This window comes from Mobula hypostoma, chromosome 7 (assembly GCF_963921235.1).
Source record: "Mobula hypostoma chromosome 7, sMobHyp1.1, whole genome shotgun sequence".
NCBI lineage: Eukaryota > Metazoa > Chordata > Chondrichthyes > Myliobatiformes > Myliobatidae > Mobula > Mobula hypostoma.
In genome coordinates, this window is record NC_086103.1 from 157,753,036 (window position 1) to 157,775,402 (window position 22,367).

Consider the following 22,367-nt stretch of genomic DNA (forward strand, 5'->3'; position numbering starts at 1 on the left):
TGACGTCACGCACGCTCGCCCCGGACGGCGCGGTGACGTCACGCTCGCTCGCTCTGATCGGCGCGGTCCGGTGATCGGATGTGGGTGAGTGACGGGTGACCGGGACGACTTTCTGGTCCGTGTGGACTCGCGGAGTTCTTTCAGTCCCGTCGTAATATCTGCAGTTAAAAAAATGCCACGCATGCCATATCTTTACACCACCTTGTCAACGTTTTGGAGTTTTGAATCTTGCAGAGTGGCACTGGTTTGTTTATAAAGTGAAATCCGCAATCCCCTTTGAAGATGGTGACAGTTGCGGCACTGACATGTCCGCCCCTTCCTCAGGAGGTTGTGAATTTGCGATTTACCTGTAAAAATGAGGATTTCTGCAGGACTGCTCTCAGCTCTTGTGGCTTTTACGTTGACACACAACTTTCTTGACGTTTGATTACAACAAATAAGATGCCGGATGAACTCAGTGGGGGTCAGGCAGCATCTGTGGAAGGAAATGGACTGTTGAAGATGCGGGCTGAGACCCTTCTTCTAGACTGGACAAGATGAAGTACCTGGACTCGGAATGTCCACTGCCTGTTTCTCTCCACAGGAGGGCCTGACCTGCTGCGTTCCTCCAGCATCTTGTGTATCGCTCTGGGTTCCAGTCTGCAGTCTGTTGTATTTCCATTTGACTGCTAATTGGACGGGGTGGTTGCAAAGTTGGACAGGATAGATTGTTCATGGCTAATATTAAACAAAAAATGATGTTATTCACTCTGTGTTTTCTGTTCTCTACTTTGGGAGAACACAGCACAGCATGGAACATTTGGTCCTCAAGGTTGTGCTAACCTATTAATCTAATCCAAAACTCTGAAGTGTCCCTATTGCATCAGATCAGCCTCACCACAGCAGAGTGTTCCAGAACCTACTAGTCTGTTTTAAAAAAAAACTACCTCTGACCTCATACCTAAACTTTCTTCCACTTACCTTTAGTGTATATCCTCCGGTATTAGCCATTGCCCCCCAAGTGAAAGATGGTGGCTTCCCACTCTATCTATGCCTCTCAATCTTATACACCACTATCAAGTTGCCTCTCATTCTCTGTTGCTCCAAAAAAAGTAAAGCTCTAGCTTGCTCAACTTTTCCTTAAAAGTCATGTTCTCTAGTCCAAGCAGCATCCTGATAAATCTCCTCTGCACCCTCCATAAAGCTTCCACTTCCTTCCTATAATGAAGCAAAGGGAACGGAACACAATACTCCAAGTGTGGTCTAACCAGAGTTTTATAGAGTTTCACCATTAACTCACAGCTCTTGAATTCAATCACTCAACTAATGAAGGCCAGCACACCATACATCTTTTTAAACAACTTGCACAGCAACCTTCTCTCTGTTCCTCCACAATGCTAGGAACCGTGCCATCTAACTTGTACTCTACCTTCTGTCAGGAAATGTAGGGGAGAATTGACTCAAACACAACAGTAGAGACGATTTGGCAGTGAGTAATAACTTTAATAATAAACTGTAAACTAACAAGCCATGGGGGCCACAAAACAAGAGAGAACCAATACTAAACACAACAAAGCAACAATGTAACTGAAGGACAAGAGTAATTGGTTGAGGCTGGTTGGTTCAAACAAGTGACCAAGGATTGTGGATGAGACATGTGTTTAAATAGGCTGCAGGTGATCAGTTGGAAATGAGTGGCAGGTGACTCCTGTTAGCTGGGTGGAAACTGAGAGGTGACTACCTGTGTAGGTCTGGCACCTTCAAGTTCAGTCTTCAAAATGTATCACTGTACTCTTCAGCTTCATCTTCCACTTCTGCACCCAGATCTGTTTATATCCCGTTTCAACCTACAACAACCTTCGACGCTATCCACAACACCACCAACCTTCATGTCATCTGTAAACTTACTAATCCATCCTTCCACTTCCTCATCCAGGTCGTTTATAAAAATCACAAAGAGCAGCAGTCCCAGAACAGATCCCTGCGGAACACCACTAGTTATCGACCTCCAGGCGGAATATGCTCTGTCTGCTACGACCTCTGCCTCCTGTGGGCAAGCCAATTCTGAATGCAAGCAGTCAAGTTTTTATAGATCCCATGTCTCATCACTTTGTGGATGGGCCTGCCATGGGGAATCTTGTCAAGTGCCTCACTGGGATCCATGTACACCACATCTACCAATCTACTTTCTTTTTTTTTAATTTTATTTTTATTTGGATAAAGAATTCACAATTATCATGTACTTTTTTCACACATATAAACTTTTCCATTTTTTATATGTATAAAACTACAATTATTTATACATTCTTAAGTACACATTGAGATGATATAAAAGGAAAATAAACATTTAAATAGATAATTATGTACTGTGGTAAATCTAACCTATTAGGCTAAGTAATGAAATTAGTTGTTAAGAAAAATGGTAATAATAGTTTCCATACAACCCTTCTGGACCATTTCCACTGGTCCAAAATCTACCAATCTACTTTCATCAATTTATTTTGTCACCTCCTTGAGAAACTTAATCAGGCGTATCCTGACCCTCACCCAATTTTTTTCCCCCGACAGATACTGTCTGACCTGCTGTGTATTTCTAGAACTTTCTGCTTTTACAGGTCATCTCTGCATTATACTGGAGTGGAGTAGTGGGGGGAGGGGGGGCAGGTTCACATTCATAGAAAATGAGGCCATATCACAGTTTTCTGTAACATAAGGTGTGATGCGTCCATGAAGGAAAGCAAGCTGAAAAAAATTTAAATAAAATAAAACATATAATATTTATTGTTGGTTTACTTTTCCCTTCAAAAATTCTGTGAGCAAATTTTATTCCATAACTTAAAATACTAAGTAATGATTTGTGAATTCTATAAGAGTAAATTTCCTTCTCTAATTGGCTATAATGTAGGAGGTCACCTGTATTTTCTAGTTTGCTGTCAGGTAGAATCAAAGTCATTCATACCATGGGCAGTCACTGCTGAGATGTTCTTGAAAATGCTCCTGCAAGTGGATTCAAACCACCCCTGAGACCTTACCTCTCATTAGAGTGGGGCATGTGGATTTTAACAAAATTTGAGAATTGGGAACAGCCCTATGAGTCTTAAAATAAGATAAAAATTCAGAACAGGAATAAACTGTGTGACACCTTCAGTCTGCTCTGTGCTTTGTTTTTGGCTGTTCTTCTGTTTCGAGCAACATTGTATCATTTCTTAATGCATGCATTACAAAATGACAATAAAAGAGGACTACGTGTCTTCATAATCATTTTCCTGCAATGTCCCCATGTCCCTTCATATATAGAAATTTGTCAATCTCTGTTTTTAATGAACCGTTTAACGTAAAGAATTCCAAAGACTCACTAGCCTCTGAGCATAGAAATTTCTCCAGATCTCATTCCTAATTGGCTTTTACTTTATTGTGAGACTGCGTACTCTCCTTCTGGACTCTTACTGACAAATCCTCCAACCTCTCAAGCCCAGTAAGAACTTTATGGGAATTATGCACCATTGATAGTTTTACCAGGACTGAGGAATCTGTGTATGTCATGGCTCTCAGAAAACTGCTCTCTTGTTGCCCATCATCTATTCTTAATATTTCTTAAGATTCAGGATTGTTTAGTATCATTTCCAGTACACAAGTGTAAAGGAGAACAAAATAATTGTTCCTCTGGATACGATGCAGCACAAAAAAAACACAATAAGATAAAGAAAACAATAATAAAAATACGTAAACTAGCTTATATACATAGGTTGATTGTATGTCCATGAAGTGTTGCTAGGTACAGGAGAGTCTGTACATAGTTGACTCTGATAGGAAGTAATAAAGTAATGGGTGTTAGTGAGTGGAGGTGTTGATCAGCCTTAGTCCAAAGGAAAGTAACTGTTTTTGATTCTGGTGGTCCTGATATGGATGCTACGTTGCCTCCTCCTTGGTGGGAGCGGTCCATGAGCAGGGTAGGTGGGATGCTTCATGATATTGCTAGCCTTTTCCTGGCACCCTTCTGTATATACTATATGTCCTTGATGGTGCCAGTGATGCATTGGGCAGTTTTGACTACCTGTTGTATAGCCTTCATGTCGGCTGCATTGCAGTTTCTGTACTGTGCTGTGATGCTGCTTGTTAGGATGCTCTCTACCGCACATCTTCAGAATCTCGTGAGTATGGAGGTGCACAGTCCAGCTGTCTTCAGCCTTCTCAGAAAGTAAAGTCTTTGCTCAGCTGCACGAAAAGAAGATATGAGTTGGATTTGGTAGACAGGGTTAAAAATAATCTCAAGAGGTTCTTCAGCAAAGGCCAAATAAGAACAAAAGTAATATAAGCAGGAGTACGCCATTTATCTCTTCTGCTTGTTCTGCCATTTGATAAGATTATAGGTTGCCTTTCACATTAGCACCACTTTCCTACAATACTCTACAACTTTTGGTTGCCCCTGATGCCTCAAAATGTATGATCTTGGCCATGAATATACTCAGCAACTGGAACCTTTGTAACCTTCTTGAGTAAAGAATTCCAAAGATTCACTACTCTTTAGATCGGGGTTCCCAACCTGGAGTGCATGAACCCCTTACTTAATGGTATTTACCCCATGGCATAAAAGAGGTTGGGAACCCCTGTTTAAGATGGATAAATGTCTTCTGTCTATCCTGTATGACCAGCTCCTCATTTTGTGACTCTCCAACCAGGGGAAGCATTATCTCTTTGTTTACCTGGTTGAACCCTTTAAGAATTTGAACGAGATCACTTCTCATTCTCATTCTAAACTCAACGGTATATGAGCCCAGTCTACTTATGATCATTTCATGTAATAAAGCCTAGAACTCCGGAATAAATTTGGACTAATTTCACTCCACTCCCTCAATGGCAATTATATGTTTGGACAGGGAGATCAGATTGTGCAGAATACTGCAGAAGTGATCCTGTGTAATTGAAACCTGATATCTTTACTCTTGTGCAATTCCTTTTGTCATGAACATGTGCCGTTTATACATGTTGTGTATCATACACAGGGACACCCAGATCTGTCTGAACACTGATATTTTTCAGTCTTTCTCCATTTAAAAATTACTCTGCTTTTCCAATATTTCTATCAAAGCGGATGACATATTCTACTGTTATGTCGTCACCTATTACCTGAAACCACACCTCATCCAGCTGACTACACAGCTAAGTCTTAAAAGGAGATCAAGAGTTAGCTGGCTTGGAGAATTGGCTTCTTGAAAAAAACTGAATTATGCCTATATTGCAGATCAAAAATTCACGTATTTGTAAGGTAGAAATTCTTACTTCCTTAGTTCTAAAGTCAATTTCAAATCTAAAATCTGTTCCAAACATTTTTTCTGTGATTTTCACTCAGGGATTATGTTGTTGATATCTTTCATTCTGATTTTCTGCACCAAACAAAAAAGCATTCACAAAATGTTGCCTTTGTGCTAGGTATGCGGTTGCTATGATACAACTGTAGTCTCTGCTGGAGCAGAGGATACACTAAGTAATTCAATCACAAACAAGAGAAAATCTGCAGATGCTGGAAATCCAAGCAACATACACAAAATGTTGGAGGAACTCAGCAGGCTAGGCAGCATCTGTGGAAAAGAGTAAAAAGTCGATGTTCAGGGACGAGACCCTTCATCAGGACCAGCAACAACCTGGCACTCAACGTTAGAAAGACAAAAGAGCTGATGTTGACTTCAGGAAGGGTAAGACGAAGGAACACATACCAATCCTCATACAGGGATCAGAAGTGGAGAGAGTGAGCAGCTTCAAGTTCTTGGGTGTCAAGGTCTCTGAGAATCTAACCTGGTCCCAACATATCGAAGTAGTTATAAAGAAGGCAAGATGGTGGCTGTACTTCATTAGGAGTTTGTAGAGATTTGGTATCTCAACAAATACACTCAAAAACTTCTATAGATGTACCGTGGAGAGCATTCTGACAGGCTGCATGACTGTCTGGTATGGGGCGGGGGGCTACTGCACAGGATCGAAAGAAGCTGCAGAGGGTTATAAATCTAGTCAGCTCTATGTTGGGTACGAGCCTACAAAGTACCCAGGACATCTTTAGGGAGCGGTGTCTCAGAAAGGCAGTGTCCATTATCAAAGACCTCCAGCACCCAGGACATGCCCTTTTCTCACTGTTACCATCAAGTAGGAGATACAGAAGCTTGAAGGCATACACTCAGTGATTCAGGAACAGCTTCTTCCCCTCTGCCATCCGATTCCTAAATGGACATTAACCCCTTGATCACTACCTCATTTTTTAATATACAGTATTTGTTTTTTTGCATGTTTTTTAATCTACTCAATATAAGTATACTGTAATTGATTGATTGATTGATTGATTTATTTATTTATTTATTTATTCTCTCTACTATATTATGTACTGCATTGAACTGCTCCTGCTAAGTTAACAAATTTCACGTCACATGCCAGTGATAATAAACCTGATTCAGATTCTGATTCTGAAGTGCAATTTAAATTGAATAAATGCAGAACAATGAGACAAGAGTGGAGAGTGAAAGAACATTAATATATGTTCAATGGTTGTCAAAACTAATGAAAGCTGCTAAGGCCTTGAAATACTTAGTCAGGTATAAAGATAATGTCAGAAGGTGTATGTGGATGCTTGTATTTTCACCTATCCCTTAAAATAACAGAAAAAATACGGACTTGGAAAAGCCACATGACTCTCTCAGATTTCTCTAGCATTCAATAAGATTATAGCTGATCTTTGGATTCTTTCAACCTGATCCTCTTATTCTTTGACTTTTCTAGATTCCAACATACCTTTAATGCAGTATGTGATCTATTAACTTTAGCCTTCTGAGGTAGAGAATTCCCAAAATCACAGCCCTCCAGGCAAAGAAATTTCTTCTGATCTCAGTTCCTTACTCTGTTAGGCACGTGGCCAAGTGGTAAAGATGTTCGTCTAGTGACTAGTTCGAGCCTCAGCTGTGGCAGCGTGTTTGTGTCCTTGAGCAAGGCACTGAACCACACATTGCTCTAGTGTCTGTGTGAGGAGTGGCGCCCCACACAGACTTCCAATCTGCGCTTGTAAGGCATGAAAATGCCCGACGCAGGGCTCTTATGATCTGAGTCGATGTTCCCTACCCTGAGAAAACGCACCCTAGTTCTAGGAGAGAATCATCCTCTTGCATTTGTTACCATCTGCCTGCCTGAACATGTTCTGTTCACTGTTTAACATCCCAAGTGGCTGCCCTATCTTTGGCAGTACCCCATGACATATGCTGTGAAACTCCATCCTCAACATTCTCTGCCTCTCGTAAATAACCTCGCAATAAATAAGGTTTTGCCATCTCATCTGATAGACTCCTCTGTATATACTTCTGACTACTGGATCATGCTCACCGTATATATTATAGCTGCTGGGTAAATGTAGATTCCTGTGTAAGGTTGCAAGTAGATCTGTGCTTATGTTTCCAATTGTTGTATTGGAGCGTGGTATCCAAATGTTGGAATCAGTACAGAAATGAGCAGGAAATGCAAAATTTAGAGTAACTGAGTTCTTTATTGGAAAGCCTGGAGCTCTTTAGTCTAGGGAAGAAAAAAAACCAGTGGATATGTTATTCAAGAATATTCAGGAAACTAATAAATTAAGGCACAGTGATATTCCAGTTTCAAATTTAAGGTTTAAGCTTAGAAGACAACATTTAGATTAATGGCATTATATAGAGCATGCTGAATATGCGGATGGAGATATCACTAATCAGATAATACAGGTTGTGTGGGAAATGTTTGAAGAATATTATAGAGAAATGGAATTTTTGTCTAACTTTATATCAGATAAACCTGATTCTGAAATAGATGGATTTTATAATGTGTTCTAGTCTGATGTCTGACTTGTGTAATATTCACATTGCTGATCAGAGATTCCCAACTAACTTGAATGCTTAGGGCCCACAGGTGAATTGGAAGCATTTGCCTTTGACTCTGAGGTGTAACAGATCCCAATTGAATTGACACCATTGCAGAGATGTATGTCAGTTTACAAATAAATTTACAGCACCGTTTGAACTTCTCTGCAGGATGCTGTTTATTAACATTAAAATCTAATACTTTTCATTGAAATAACCTAATATTTTTGCAATAGTTGATCTTAAAGTTGTGTTCATCTGGAAGTAGTTGTACATCACACCTGCGACAAACTTGTTTCTGTTTCTAAGTACAATGTAATATTTATAGATCACTCTGAAAGGGACATTAAAAAGAGTAAGTGACATGATCCATGTAGTCAACTATTGCAAGGCATATTGGTGCTAACAACTTAAGAGAAAACATTGGTGGGGATCTCTCCTCAGTCATCATATTCATTAGAGTAGGACGTAGGGAATCCTAGAAAAATGATGCAAACTCTAGTTGTCGTATTATTTTCACTGTTTCCTTCAGTGTTCGAGGTGTGGGTAGATGCTCAATTCTTTTAGAGAGCAATTTCCAGAACTATGATCCAACAGCAATGACAAAATATTTCCAAGTCAGATTGGTGCCTAGTTTGCAGGGCCACTTTCAAGTGGTTGCATTGCCATGTTTTTAAAAACGTAAACACGAGGAATTCTGCAGATGCTGGAAATTCAAGCAACACACATCAAAGTTGCTGATGAATGCAGCAGGCCAGGCAGCATCTCTAGGAAGAGGTACAGTCGACGTTTCGGGCCAAGACCCTTCGTCAGGACTCTCGGCCTGAAACGTCGACTGTACCTCTTCCTAGAGATGCTGCCTGGCCTGCTGCGTTCACCAGCAACTTTGACGTGTGTTGCCATGTTTTTGCTGCCTTTGTAGTTCTGGTTAGTAGAGGCCATGACACTGCTGCCTAACGAGTTTGGTGAGTTTCTTCAGTGCATCCTGTGGATAGTACAAACTACTGCAACTGTGCATCGGGGTGGAGTGAGTGAATGGTTGGGGATGGGTTGCTTATCAAGCAAACTGCTATGTTCCTGTATGGTGTCCAGCTTCCTGAGTGTTGGAACTGCACACTTCGAAGCATATAGATAGCATTCCATCATACTCCTGAATTGAACCTGCTAGATGGGGGCAGGCTTTGGGAAGTTCACCAAGATATTGCCAGGGAAATTTAGGTTGTGGGAAGATAGATTTGGTTTGTTTTCCCTGGAGCAAAGGAGGCTGATGGGCTGTTGTGATTGTAATCAGAGTCACTGAAGCTGGTGTTACATAAGTCTGTATTCCTGGAAACCCTCTGGGTAGCGTCCCCTAAACTCAAAGAAAATCATGTTTTATACCCTTAAGATCAAAGGTAACAGCAGCTAATTCAATACAATTTCAATAGTTACTATGGTATTGCTTACTTCAATATTTTGAGTCTGACAGTGCTTCTGTTGAGTTACACACAATGGGAGACATCTCTGAATGTTCAAACACATTTGCTGGGACAAAGTAATTCACACAGATGGTCTAGGCACAGACATCCATATACTGAAAATTAATGTTTTGAGGACTGACTATCTGAATACATGCATGTCCCAACTTGTGATTGATCAAATATGCCTCTGACCATGTTTGATGTGTTAAGGGTGGCCCGATAGTGTAGTGGCTAGTGTAATGCTTTACAGTGCCAGTGAGTAGGGTTTAATTCCTGCTGTTGTCTATAAGGAGTTTGTACTTTCTCTTTGTGACCGCTGGGTTTCCTCTGAATGCTCCGGTTTCCTCTGAATGCTCCAGTTTCCTCCTAAATTCCAAAAGGTCGTATGGATCATTAAGGGATAGTCTGTTGGTGCAAGCTATGTTGGTGCCAGAAGCACAGTGACACTTGTGTGCTGCCCCCAGCACATATTCAGACCATGTTGGTTGTTGATAAAATTAAAGCATTTTACTATATGTTTTGATGTACATGTGACAAACAAAGCTAATCTTTAAGTGACAACGGAAGTCACCATACTTGATCTCAGTATTAATGGTGCAAGTAGCTTAGCCACGGTTTCCCGCTGTGATGCAGACCAATTAACATAACCCTATACCTCGCAGTGACGGAGGAACCAAGGTACAATATCCTCGTTAGTAGCCACTATCAATGGTTAAAGCCCTGGGCATTGCGGTTGCACGTGTTTCTACACTGACGGAGCAGGCTGTCAGACGGAACTATTGACTATTTCTTTAGTCAGCAGGTGTTGAATCTGTGGAATTCATTGCTACAGACGGCTGTGGAGGCCAAGTCACTGGGTGTATTTAAAGTGGACAGTACTGCAAAGCTCACATTCACACTCACACTCACACATACATACAAACATAAACATATATATATATACAAAGCTAATTACTCTTATTTCTGTTTCCCAACCACCTTCCTATTTTAACCAATATACAGTACTGTGCAAAAGTGCTAGGCATATATATATAGTACTGGGAGGCTGATAGGTTCTTGATTAGTAAAGGTATCAGAGGTTACAGGGAGAAGGCAGCAGAATGGAATTGAGATCAATGCCTTGATCGAATGGCAGACCAGACTCAATGGGCTGAATTAACTAATTCTGTCTTATGGTTTTACATTTAGTTGATCCATGCCTAAAGGTGTCACATTCGTTTCACTTCACAATCCATCTTTCTTAGCAGCCGGTTCCCTGCTGTGAGCCAGCAGCCAGTGCTCTGTAGAGAGTACTGTTTGGTTACAAAGCTGTCCTTTTATCTTCAAACTGATTACTGCTTGTAATTTTTATTAAGAACTGAAGACTGGTTCTTGTTTGAAATATTATCTGCTGTATTTACATAATTCCATAGCTCCTGTTTCCCTGACATGACCGAGCTGAGAAAGGTAATTAAAATTATGAGAGGTATAGATATGGTAAATTGTCAAATGGGTGGATGGGTGGAGATTCGTCTCTAACAAAGGAGGTATAAGGCGTTCCTTCCCTCCACTAGCCTGCAGGTCATCTTTGGACATGGTGTAGCACCTGCTTAGCCTCCCGATCCGGGTCACGTGAAGCCATGCGAGCAGGTGGGGGATGGTCATATGAGCAGATGGTGCATATCACGTCCTGGTTATTGGGACCACTGATGCCAGGCAGACAATCTCAGAAGAGTTTTGATAATGGCTGCAGTCACCCATCTTGTAAAGACACTGGCCAGAATTGGCAAACCACCTCTGTAGAAAAATCTGCCAAGAACCATGATCATCCATGTCATACGACATGGCACATAATGAATGAATGAAATAGTCAGAATCGCTTTCCATTTGAGGTATCAAAAGGAAGAGAGCATAGTTTTAAGATAAGAGGGAAGAGTTTGAAAGGGGATTTGAGGGGAATGGACTTTATCAATGAATGGTTGGTATATGAAACTCACTAGAGTCAGATGCAGTCACTATGTTTAAAAGACACTTAGACAGGCATTTACATAGGAAACGTACAGAAGTATCTGGACTTTGTGAAGGCAAATGCGACTAGTATAGGCAGGCAAAGAAGAGGTGGGCCAAAGGAGATAATTTCTGTCTGTGTAATTATTTGACTCTGACACTATAACTACATATAATATATAAAAAGAGAATCCATTTAGTATAGATGACAGTTTTTTTCTGATTTTTTGTAGTTAGATCTTAAACAATATTTCCTGCAGTACATCATAGAATTGCTTTTGTTTTATAATCCTGCTCGAGCTCTCTTAAATTTAAACAATCTCTCTCAAGAGAAAATTGGCAGGTCAGCTTTTATTTCAACTATGCTCCTAAACTGTGGAAATATATCTAAAACTATCAGAGATGCAGACTGAGGTGACACTTTTAAACACCAGCACAAACCTATTTATTTAACCTTGCTTTTAAGTAAAATCATTTAATCTGTTATATGTTTGCACTTTATCCGATTCTAAAGCAATTTGAACTACATCACTTGTAGGAAAAGTGCTCTATAAATAAGTTATTATTATTATTATTATATTTTCAGCCATTATGCCTTACCCAGTTATTTGTTTTTCTCTGCCAAACAATGGTTAGTGTTGGCTGAAATGTACTCTGAACCAACCACTATGAATGCATTTGTCAATAGGGCACATTATGTAGCAGTTGCTAGCATGGTTTCTGGGTGGCTTTTTCCTTCCCTAGCTAGAGTAACAAAGTCAATTCTAGTTATAATCTTGAACTGCTATAGCTTCTCGCCTCCAAACATCATATCCTACCCCCCTCCACCTCCACAACCCAAACCTTTCTGCATACTTACACCATCATTGCAGCTCTTGATTGGCTCTTTAAAGAAAATACAGGTTGCACATTCCTGAATGCATGCAGAACTTAACTTTAATCCCATTTGACACAAAATGGATGAGAATTCAGGGATTCTAGAGCCAAGCTGACTATTCCTGATCGGCTCTGCTTTTCCAAATTTACATAAATCCTACCTCTTAGGGTTTTCACCAATTGCCCTACCACTGACATGAGGCTCATAGGCCTGTAGTTACCTGGCTTACCCTTGATAAGAAAATTAACTGTCTTCCAGTTTTCTTACTGTATGACGAGCTGAATCATAGAACTGTAGTTAAAATTTAGTTCACTTTAACTTGAGATGAACTTCCATAGACAGATAACAGCTACCAATGACCCTGTGACCTCAGTCTCAGAGGCTGCCATGAGAGCATCCTTCAGGAGGGTGAATCGATGGAAAACATTTGGCCCAGACAGCATACCTGGCCAAGTACTGAAGACCTGTGCTAATCAACTGGCATGGTACTGCAGACCAGTTCTAATCAAGTTGCTGGAGTGATTATGGACATTTTCAACCCCTTGCTTCAGAAGTCTGGGTACCCACCTGCTTCATGCAGGCTTCAAGAAGTGCCTAAGAACATGGTAGTCTGCCTCAATGAATATCGTACAGTAGCACTTACCTCCACTGTGATGAAGTGCTTTGGGAGATTTGTCATGAAGAACATCAACTCCTGTCTGAGGAAAAGACCTAGATCCACACCAATTTGCCTACTGTCCCAACAGGTCAACAGCAGGTGCCACTTCATTGGCTCTTCACGCAGTCCTGGAACATGTGGGCAATAAGGACGAATACAGTTGGATGCTTGTCATTGACCACAGCTCAGCATTCAACACTGTTACCAATGGAAACTCATCACTAAGCTCCAAGACCTGGGCTTCTATATCTCCCAGTGGAAAAGGATCTTTGATTTCCTCACCAGCAGACCTCGGTTTGTATGGATTAGCAACAACATCTCCTCCATGTTCACCATCAGCACAGTTGGACCACAAGCTCTCTGTTTTACTCACTTTATGACTATGATTGTGTGGCTAAGTACAGATCCAAGTCTGAATCTCCAATGCCATATTTAAGTGTGTTGATGATACCACTGTTAGTTGAATCAATGGTGGTGACAAATCAGAATACTGGAGGGATTCTGATTCTGAATCTGATTCTAGAGATTGAAAATCTGATTGGGTGGTGCCACAACAACAACCTCTCATTCAGAGTCAGCAAAACCAAAGAGCTGATCATCAGGGGATCAGAGGTAGAAAGTGTCAGTAGCTTTAGATTCCTCTGTATTAACATATCGGAAGATCTGCCCTGGGACCAGCAGGAAGAAGACACAAGAGTGCCTCTACTTTCTTAGAAGTTTGCATAGATTCAGCAAGTCATCAAAAACATTGGCAAACTTCTATAGATGCACAGTGGAGTCCATCCTGACTGGTTACATCATGGCCTGGTATGGAAACACAGGAACGGAAAAGACTACAGAAAATGCTGAACACAGCCCAGTCCATCACAGGCAAAGTTCTCCCCATCACTGAGTATATTTACGTCGAGCCCTGCCAGAAGAATGTAGCATCCATCATCAAAGACCCCCAATATCCAGGCAATGCTGTCTTCTTGCTGCTACTATTGGGCAGGAGGTACAGAAGCCTTATATCCGGCACCACCAGGTTCAGGAGCAGTTATTACCCTGTTACCATTAGGCTCCTGAACCAACATGGATAACTTCACTCACAACAACTCTGACCTGGCTCTATGACCTACAGACCCACGTTCAATATTTTGTTCAGGGTGATTGCAGTCCTGACGAAGGGTCTCGGCCTGAAACGTCGACTGTACCTCTTCCTAGAGATGCTGCCTGGCCTGCTGCATTCCCCAGCAACTTTGATGTGTGTTGCTTTAATATTTTGTCTTATTTTGCATATTGGTCATTTGTCAGTCTTTGTCCATGTATAGATTTTCATAAGTTCTATTGTATGTCCTTATCTTCATGTAAATGCCTGCAAGAAAATGAATCTGAAGGTAGTAAATGGTAACATGTCTGTACTTGATAATAAATTTTCTTTGAATTTTCTAACTTTGATGTCTTTGGTGCTCAGTTATTTCATTGCCATGTATTTTTATTTTACAAGATAGTCTGAACAGACCCAGTCTTTTGTTCATTTGTTCATTGGTTGTACTTTGATGGAACATCAGTGTCCTTCATTTCAATAAGGATTGAACAAAAGAATGGAATACAAAATAAATTATATTCTTAAGGGATGATGTGAGGATAACATTGAACAAATACTGTGACCTTTTCACAAACTTAAAAATATAATGCCCACAAATCCCTTCTCACAACAGTGAAAAGCTGAGCAGATAAGTATAGGTTTTCTCTGAAGTAGAGCAAATTGCACCCTTTTGTTTGAATTCTAAGCACCTGGTAGGATTTAACTCCTGATTTTCTGGTGGGATTTCTCCAGCATAAGAGATGTTGTTCTGTTGTAAAGCTCCCTCAAATGATATTAATAATTCATGGGACGGAAGGCCTTGGAAGAAAGAAAAGGGGAGGGGAGCACCAGAGGAAGGCGGAGGACAGGCAAGGAGTTATTGTGAGAGGGAAAGAGAGAAAAATAAATAATAATAATAAATAATAAATTAGGAATGGGGTAAGAAGGGGAGGAGGGGTGTTAACGAAAGTTAGAGAAATCAATGTTCATGCCATCAGGTTGGAGGCTACCCAGACAGAATATAAGGTGGTGTTCCTCCAACCCAAGTGTAGCTTCATCTCAACAGTAGAGGAGGCCATGAATTAACATATTGGAATGGGAATGGGACGTGGAATTAAAATGTGTGGCCACTGGGAGATCCTGCTTTCTCTGGCGGACAGAGCGTAAGTATTCAGCGAAGCGGACTCCCTGTCTGTGTTGAGTCTCACCAATATATAGAAGGCCACACCAGGAGCACCGGATACAGTATATTACACCAGCAGACTCACAGGTGAAGTGTCGCCTCATGTTTCAATGTACATGAGATAAATAAATGAGCCTGGATCTGAAAAGCAATAACTGATGAGGCTCAAATTAACTAACCCTGTTTCCCCGTAATGATGGCTTAGAGGGCCGGTTCTCAAAATGCATTCTTTGCCAGGGTGCTCAGTTATTACTTAACATACTGATTACACTTAATTCTGCACCTCTCTTGTAAATACGATTTTTTTGTTTTGCAGTCAAAACTCTGTGGCAAAGGTGATTCATTGACATTTTAAACACCTCTTCCTGGACTGGGATGGACCAAAAGTATGGAAGCAGCCATGGAGCCCACATGATAGAAAGCTCCCCATTCAAGATTTATCCACCCATTGTTTACAGGGATCCATACCAAACCTCTCAAACAAAAAAACCAAAGCCCACACAGGCAAGACCAAAACAGTTCTCCAAGGTTCATGACATTCTATGAACTCAAATGCAGTAGATAAGAGGTATACTTTGCTTATGCTTACTTTCCCACATAGCCCTCCGTTTTTCTTTAATCCTACTGGAGATTCTCGGAAATGCCCCTAATGTTCCTGCCTCTACCACCATGACTGGCAACGCAATCCACACACCTACCACTTTGTTAAGAAAACGATCTCTGACATCCCTTCTAAACTTTCCTCCAATGACCTTAAAGTTATTGACGCCCCCCCCCCCCCCACCCGGCCCTGGAAAAATGTCTCTGGCTGTCCACTCTGTCAATGCTTCTTATCATCTTGTAGAGCTCTGTCAGGACACTTCTCATCCTCCTTCATTTCAAAGAGAAAAGCCCTAGCTCGCTCAATCTATCCTCATAAAACATACTCTCTAATCCAGGCAGCATCCTGGTAAATCTCCTCTGCATCCTCTCTAAAGGTTCCATATCCTTCCTATATTGAGGTGACCTTATCTACTCTTTAATCAGCCCAGGCAGAACAAGCATGGAGACTTTAAAAATGTAAGTACAGGCATTTGTATATTATTTCTGTAGTATTCCTCCTCTGCTAAGACCCTAATTGTATTTGAATTTCTTCCTTGTATCCATCCGTCCAAACCCCTCCTCTTCCTCTGTACTGATATAAAACCAAAGATGAAGTAGAAATTTAGTTAGAGAAGAGAATTAATGATGCTAACTCACATTCCAGCATTTCATGCAACTACCTATTCAGTCACCAACACTCTGCTGGCATTAGACTTTTTAAAAAACCATTTAGCACAGCTTACTGCAGAAGAAGTCACTCAGTGTGAAGTTTGCCCCCAGTTCCCCATGAGTCGTTGTTCATTTCCTAATTGAGCTCTCTTGTGATAGTGGCAACCAAATAAATGACTTGACTGTTTTGGTAATGGGTTTCTCATGCTGATAATCATGTGAGTCTAATATTCATCCAATTTATCAGATCGGTGTTCTGATGCTTTTTGTTAACATGATTTCTGTACTTACTGTTGGATGTACATTGTGAAACGTTGTACTTTGTGTTAGAAGGCTTTGCTCTCTGTAAACATGTATGGTAGTTTATTCATCACAAGGCGATCAAGACCATCCATTTTCAGAGTGAGTTTATTTCTTCATGTTTGACTTTTTTGCCTTAACTTAAAGTTTTTCATTTCTGTTTGGAATTGTGTGAATACTTAGAGTACACAGTTTAAATGTGTATTGGATTTAAACTTTTCATTATTATCTGGTTCAGTTGTTATTTTCCACTGGATGTATTCCATTGCTTTAGCTATTAGGCTGATTTAGCGTCATTGTGTGGGCAGTAGTATAGTTCGTTGCAAATATTTTGGTCTTCACTTTTATATTATTGGATGACTTACCTCCATACTTCATCCTTTCTCTCATTGCTTTGTTAGGTGCCTTCTATTGATTTTTAAAAGCTTTACAATCCTCTAACTTCCCACACTGTTCAAGTTTAAGTTCAACTTAATTGTCATTCAACTGTAAATGTGTATACCGCCGACTGAAACAATGTTCCCCCAGACCAAGGTGCACAACACAGTATGTATAACTCACACACAACACATACAGCAATATTACCATAAATAAATTAACAAATAATAAGGTGCATTTTACGACACAGGTTAAAAAAGAAAACAGTCTAACGCTACTGGTGCTTAATATGTGGTGAGACCTGGGTGGTGGCAGGGTGTTTGGTAGTCTCACGGCCTGGGTGAAGAAGCTGTTTCCCATCCTAATAGTCCTTGTCCGAATACTACAGTATGTCCTGCCTGATGGTGGGGGGGGGGGGGCAAAGAGATTGTTGGATGGATAGGAGGGATCCCTGACAATGCTAAGGACCCTGTGTGTGCAGTGCTCTTGATAAATATCTCTGATGGGTAGAGGAGAGATCCCGATGATCCTCTCAGCTGTCTTCGCAATCCTTTGTAGGGACTTGCAGTCAGATGCCCTGCAGTTCCAGTACCAGACAGTGATGTAGCTGGACAGGACCCTCTCGATGGTGCTCCCTTAAATATTGGTTAGGAGGTTGGTGGGGGGTTTGGGCAAGGAGAGAACCTCATTTGCCTCAATCTCCTCAGGAAGTTGGGACGCTGATGTGCTTCCCTGACTGAAGATGTGACATTCAGGGACCAGGTGAGATCGTCTGTTGTGTACACTCCTGGAAACTTGGTGCTCCTAACTCTCTCCACAGAGGAGCCATTTATGTGCAATGTGGAGTGGTCAGCCTGCACCTTCCTAAAGTTCACAATCATCTCTTGGTCCTGTCCATGTTGAGATTCAAGTTGCTGTGCTCGCACCATTCTGCCAGCTGCTTTACCTCCTCTTTGAAAGCTGTCTAGTCATCGTTGTTGATGAGGTCAACCAGTTTGTGTCATCAGCAAACTTGATGATTCGGTTCTTTTACCTAAAGTTCCCTAACAAATCTCTTTCATTGAAGCTCGACGTATATTTATTATGAAAGTTCATATATGTCACCATGTGCACCCCCGAGATTCATTTTCTTGCGGGCATACTCATTAAATCCTTAGGATAATAACCATAAAGTACCAATGAAAGATTTCACCAACTTGGGCATTCAACTGGTGTGCAAAAGACAACAAACTGCGCAAATACAAAAACAAAGAAATAATAAGAAAAAAAATAAGCAATAAATATCGAGACCATGAGATGAAGAGTCCTTGAAAGTGAGTCCATTGGTTTATAGGTTCATTTGGAAAGTGGGGTTGAGAGGAAAAATAAATGAGCCATAATTGAATGGTGGAGCAGAATCAATGGGCTGAATGGCCTAGTTCTGCCCCTATATCTGATGGTCTTATCTTATAATTTTGAGTTTTTATCTATCCTATTCATGGCTAATGAATATAAAGGGCACTGTGCACATGTGTAAGCACTTAATGCTTAATTGATGGTATTTATGCAAATAGAATTAGAAAACTCAGAAAACTGGCATGATTATGATTTAAAAAATTCTCCAATAGTACGTGTACAACCTACAATGCAACGTGAATTTTTAAAAGTTTAAAATTAATGTATGCCTCTGAACTTGGATTTTTTTTTGGTTTCTAGGGATCTTTTTTATCAATTCAGAAAAGATTTACAGGGGATGGGGCGGAGTAGATTGATTTAACCATTGGATGTAATGGGCACAGATGTTAGATAAAACATAGCAGGCCAGGCAGCATCTCTAGGAAGAGGTACAGTCGACGTTTCGGGCTGAGACCCTTCGTCAGGACTAACTGAAAGAAGAGATAGTAAGAGATTTGAAAGTGGGAGGGGGGAGATCCGAAATGATAGGAGAAGACAGGAGGGGGAGGGATGGAGCCAAGATCTGGACAGGTGATTGGCAAAAGGGATATGAGAGGATCATGGGACAGGAGGTCCGGGGAGAAAGAAAGAGGGAGGGGGGGAAACCCAGAGGATGGGCAAGGAGTATAGTGAGAGGGACAGAGGGAGAAAAATGAAAGAGAAAATAAATAAATAAATAAATAAATAAATAATGCATGGGGTATGAAGGGGAGGTGGGGCATTAACGGAAGTTTGAAAAGTCAATGTTCATGCCATCAGGTTGGAGGCTACCCAGACGGAATATAACGTGTTGTTCCTCCAACCTGAGTGTGGCTTCATCTTTACAGTAGAGGAGGCCGTGGATAGACATATCAGAATGGGAATGGGACGTGGAATTAAAATGTGTGGGCACTGGGTGATCCTGCTTTCTCTGGCGGACAGAGCGTAGGTATTCAGCGAAACGGTCCACGGCCTCCTTTTCTGTCTAATATTTTTTTTCTCTCTCCTTTTTCTCCCTCTGCCCTTCTCACTATACTCCTTGCCCATCCTCTGGGCTTCCCCCCACCTCCTTTTCTTTCTCCCTGGGCCTCCTGTCCCATGATCCTCTCATATCCCTTTTGCCAATCACCTGTCCAGCTCTTGGTTCCATCCCTCCCCCTCCTGTCTTCTTCTATCATTTTGAATCTCCCCCTCCTCCCCCCACTTTCAAATCTCTTACTAACTCTTCTTTCAGTTAGTCCTGATGAAGGGTCTCGGCCCGAAATGTCGACTGTACCTCTTCCTAGAGATGCTGCCCAGCCTGCTGTGTTCACCAGCAATTTTTATGTGTGTCGCTTGAAATTCCAGCATCTGCAGATTTCCTCGTGTTTGCAATAGGAAACAACAGAACATTTAGGCAAGGAATTGGATGTGATCAAGAACAGAACTCTATAGAACACTTGGAAATGATCTGTAAGTTCGGTAGAAGAAATGATTATTGAAGATATGTTGCGTTAGATAAAACATAATTCATTTAGAGCAGAAAGGGAAAGATCTTTTCACACTGACCTACTAAGCAGTAGAATCAACTAAAAGCAATGATGATTAGAGCAGAATTTGATAGGCTTCATAGATAGTTGCACGAGAAGTGGAGAAACAAATGGATTTATTATAGAGGGTAAACACCTTCATGGACAAATAGAAAATGCTGGAGTACTGACCAGGTTAAGCACCATCTTTGTGGGTATAAACAGCATCAATGTTTCAGGTCAAGGACCCATAAGACCATAAGTCATGGGAGCAGAATTAGGCAATTTGCCCCATCGAGCCTGCTCCATTATTGGATCGCAAACAACAGGAATTCTGCAGATGCTGGAAATTCAAGCAACACACATCAAAGTTGCTGGTGAACGCAGCAGGCCAGGCAGCATCTCTAGGAAGAGGTACAGTCGACGTTTCAGGTTGAGACCCTTCGTCAGGACTAACTGAAGGAAGAGTTAGTAAGAGATAAGAAAGTGGGAGGGGGGAGATCCAAATTGATAGGAGAAGACAGGAGGGGGAGGGATGGAGCCAAGAGCTGGACAGGTGATTGGCAAAGGGGATATGAGAGGATCATGTGACAGGAGGTCTGGGGAGAAAGATGGGGGGGGGGAACCCAGAGGATAGGCAAGGGGTATAGTCAGAGGGACAGAGGGAGAAAAAGGAGAGAGAGAGAAAGAATGTGTGTATATAAATAAATAACGGCTGGGTTACAAGGGGGAGGTGGGGCATTAGCGGAAGTTAGAGAAGTCAATGTTCATGCCATCAGGTTGGAGGCTACCCGGACGGAATATAAGGTGTTGTTCCTCCAACCTGAGTGTGGCTTCATCTTTACAGTAGAGGAAGCCGTGGATAGACATGTCAGAATGGGAATGGGATATGGAATTAAAATGTGTGGCCACTGGGAGATCCCGCTTTCTCTGGCGGACAGAGCGTAGGTGTTCAGCAAAGCGGTCTCCCAGTCTGCGTCGGGTCTCGCCAATATATAGAAGGCCACATCGGGAGCACCGGACGCAGTATATCACCCCAGCCAACTCACAGGTGAAGTGTCGCCTCACCTGGAAGGACTGTCTGGGGCCCTGAATGGTGGTAAGGGAGGAAGTGTAAGGGCATGTGTAGCACTTGTTCCGCTTACAAGGATAAGTGCCAAGAGGGAGATCAGTGGGGAGGGATGGGGGGGACGAATGGACAAGGGAGTCGCGTAGGGAGCGATCCCTGCGGAAAGCGGGGCGGGCGGAGGGAAAGATGTGCTTAGTGGTGGGATCCCGTTGGAGGTGGCGGAAGTTACGGAGAATAATATGTTGGACCTGGAGGCTGGTGGGGTGGTAGGTGAGGACCAGGGGAACCCTATTCCTAGTGGGGTGGCGGGAGGATGGAGTGAGAGCAGATGTGCGTGAAATGGGGGAGATGCGTTTGAGAGCAGAGTTGATGGTGGAGGAAGGGAAGCCCCTTTCTTTAAAAAAGGAATACATCTCCCTCTTCTAAATATGCCTCTTTTGAGTTACTCTCACTGCAATCTGCAGCACATAATTTCCCTTTAATCCATATACATTTGAACCGTCTTAATGAACTACAGGTTTCACAATCTTCCAAAGGACTTGGCAGACATAACTCTCAAGCAAGCAGGTGCAGTTCCTTTAATCCATTATTGGATTATGGCTCATTTATTATCCCGCTCAACCCCTGCCTTCTCCCTGTATCCTTTGACACCCTTACTAATCAAGAAACTATCAACTTCTGTTTTAAACATATCCAATGACTTGGACTCCACAGCTGTCTAAGGCAGTAAATTCCACAGTTTCTTCACCCTCTGGCTAAAGAAATTCCTCCACATCTCTGTCCTAAAGGAATGTCCTTATATTCTGAGGCACAGCTCTCTGGTCCTAGACTCCCCCACTATAGAAAGCATCCTTTCCACATCCACCCATGAATTCGATGAATATCGAATTCAATATTCGATAGGCTTTAATAAGATCCCCACCCATACATCTAAACTCCAACAAATACAGACCAGAGCCATCAAACACTCCTCGTATGAGAACCCTTTCTGGGATCATTCTCTTGAACCTCCTCTGGACCCTCTCCAGTGCCAGCACATCCTTTCTTAGATAATGGGCTCAGAATTGCAGGTACTCCAAGTGCGGTCTCACCATGGTGTATAAAGCCTCAGCATCACATCCTTGCTTTTATGTTCAAGACCTCTCAAAATGAATGCTGGTGCAGCACTTGCCTTCCTTACCCCTGAAGTAAGAAGCTGGGAGGGGATAGGTGGAAGGGGTAAAGGGCTGCAGAAGGAGTAATGTAGTAGGAGAGGACGGTGGACCATAAGACCCTCAACTGAAAAAGGAGAAAGCAAATGAGTTTAAGTTGCACAGAGGAAGAAGATGAAGAGAACAGAGTGAACGTCTGTGACGGGATGGAAATCAAGTAATA

The 22,367-nt window shown here is 41.8% G+C and overlaps 1 protein-coding gene across 1 annotated transcript in view; it reads left to right on the top strand.

Annotated features, from left to right (window-relative positions):
• The first annotated feature begins 26 nt into the window (after positions 1–26).
• The window catches only part of LOC134349697 (copper-transporting ATPase 2-like), a 142,582-nt gene continuing 120,241 nt past the window's right edge, over positions 27–22,367 (top strand). The window contains exon 1 of the mRNA XM_063054410.1: positions 27–84. Within this exon, the coding sequence (XP_062910480.1) occupies positions 79–84 (6 nt within the window). The 5' untranslated portion in view covers positions 27–78. The remainder of the gene's footprint in view (positions 85–22,367) is intronic.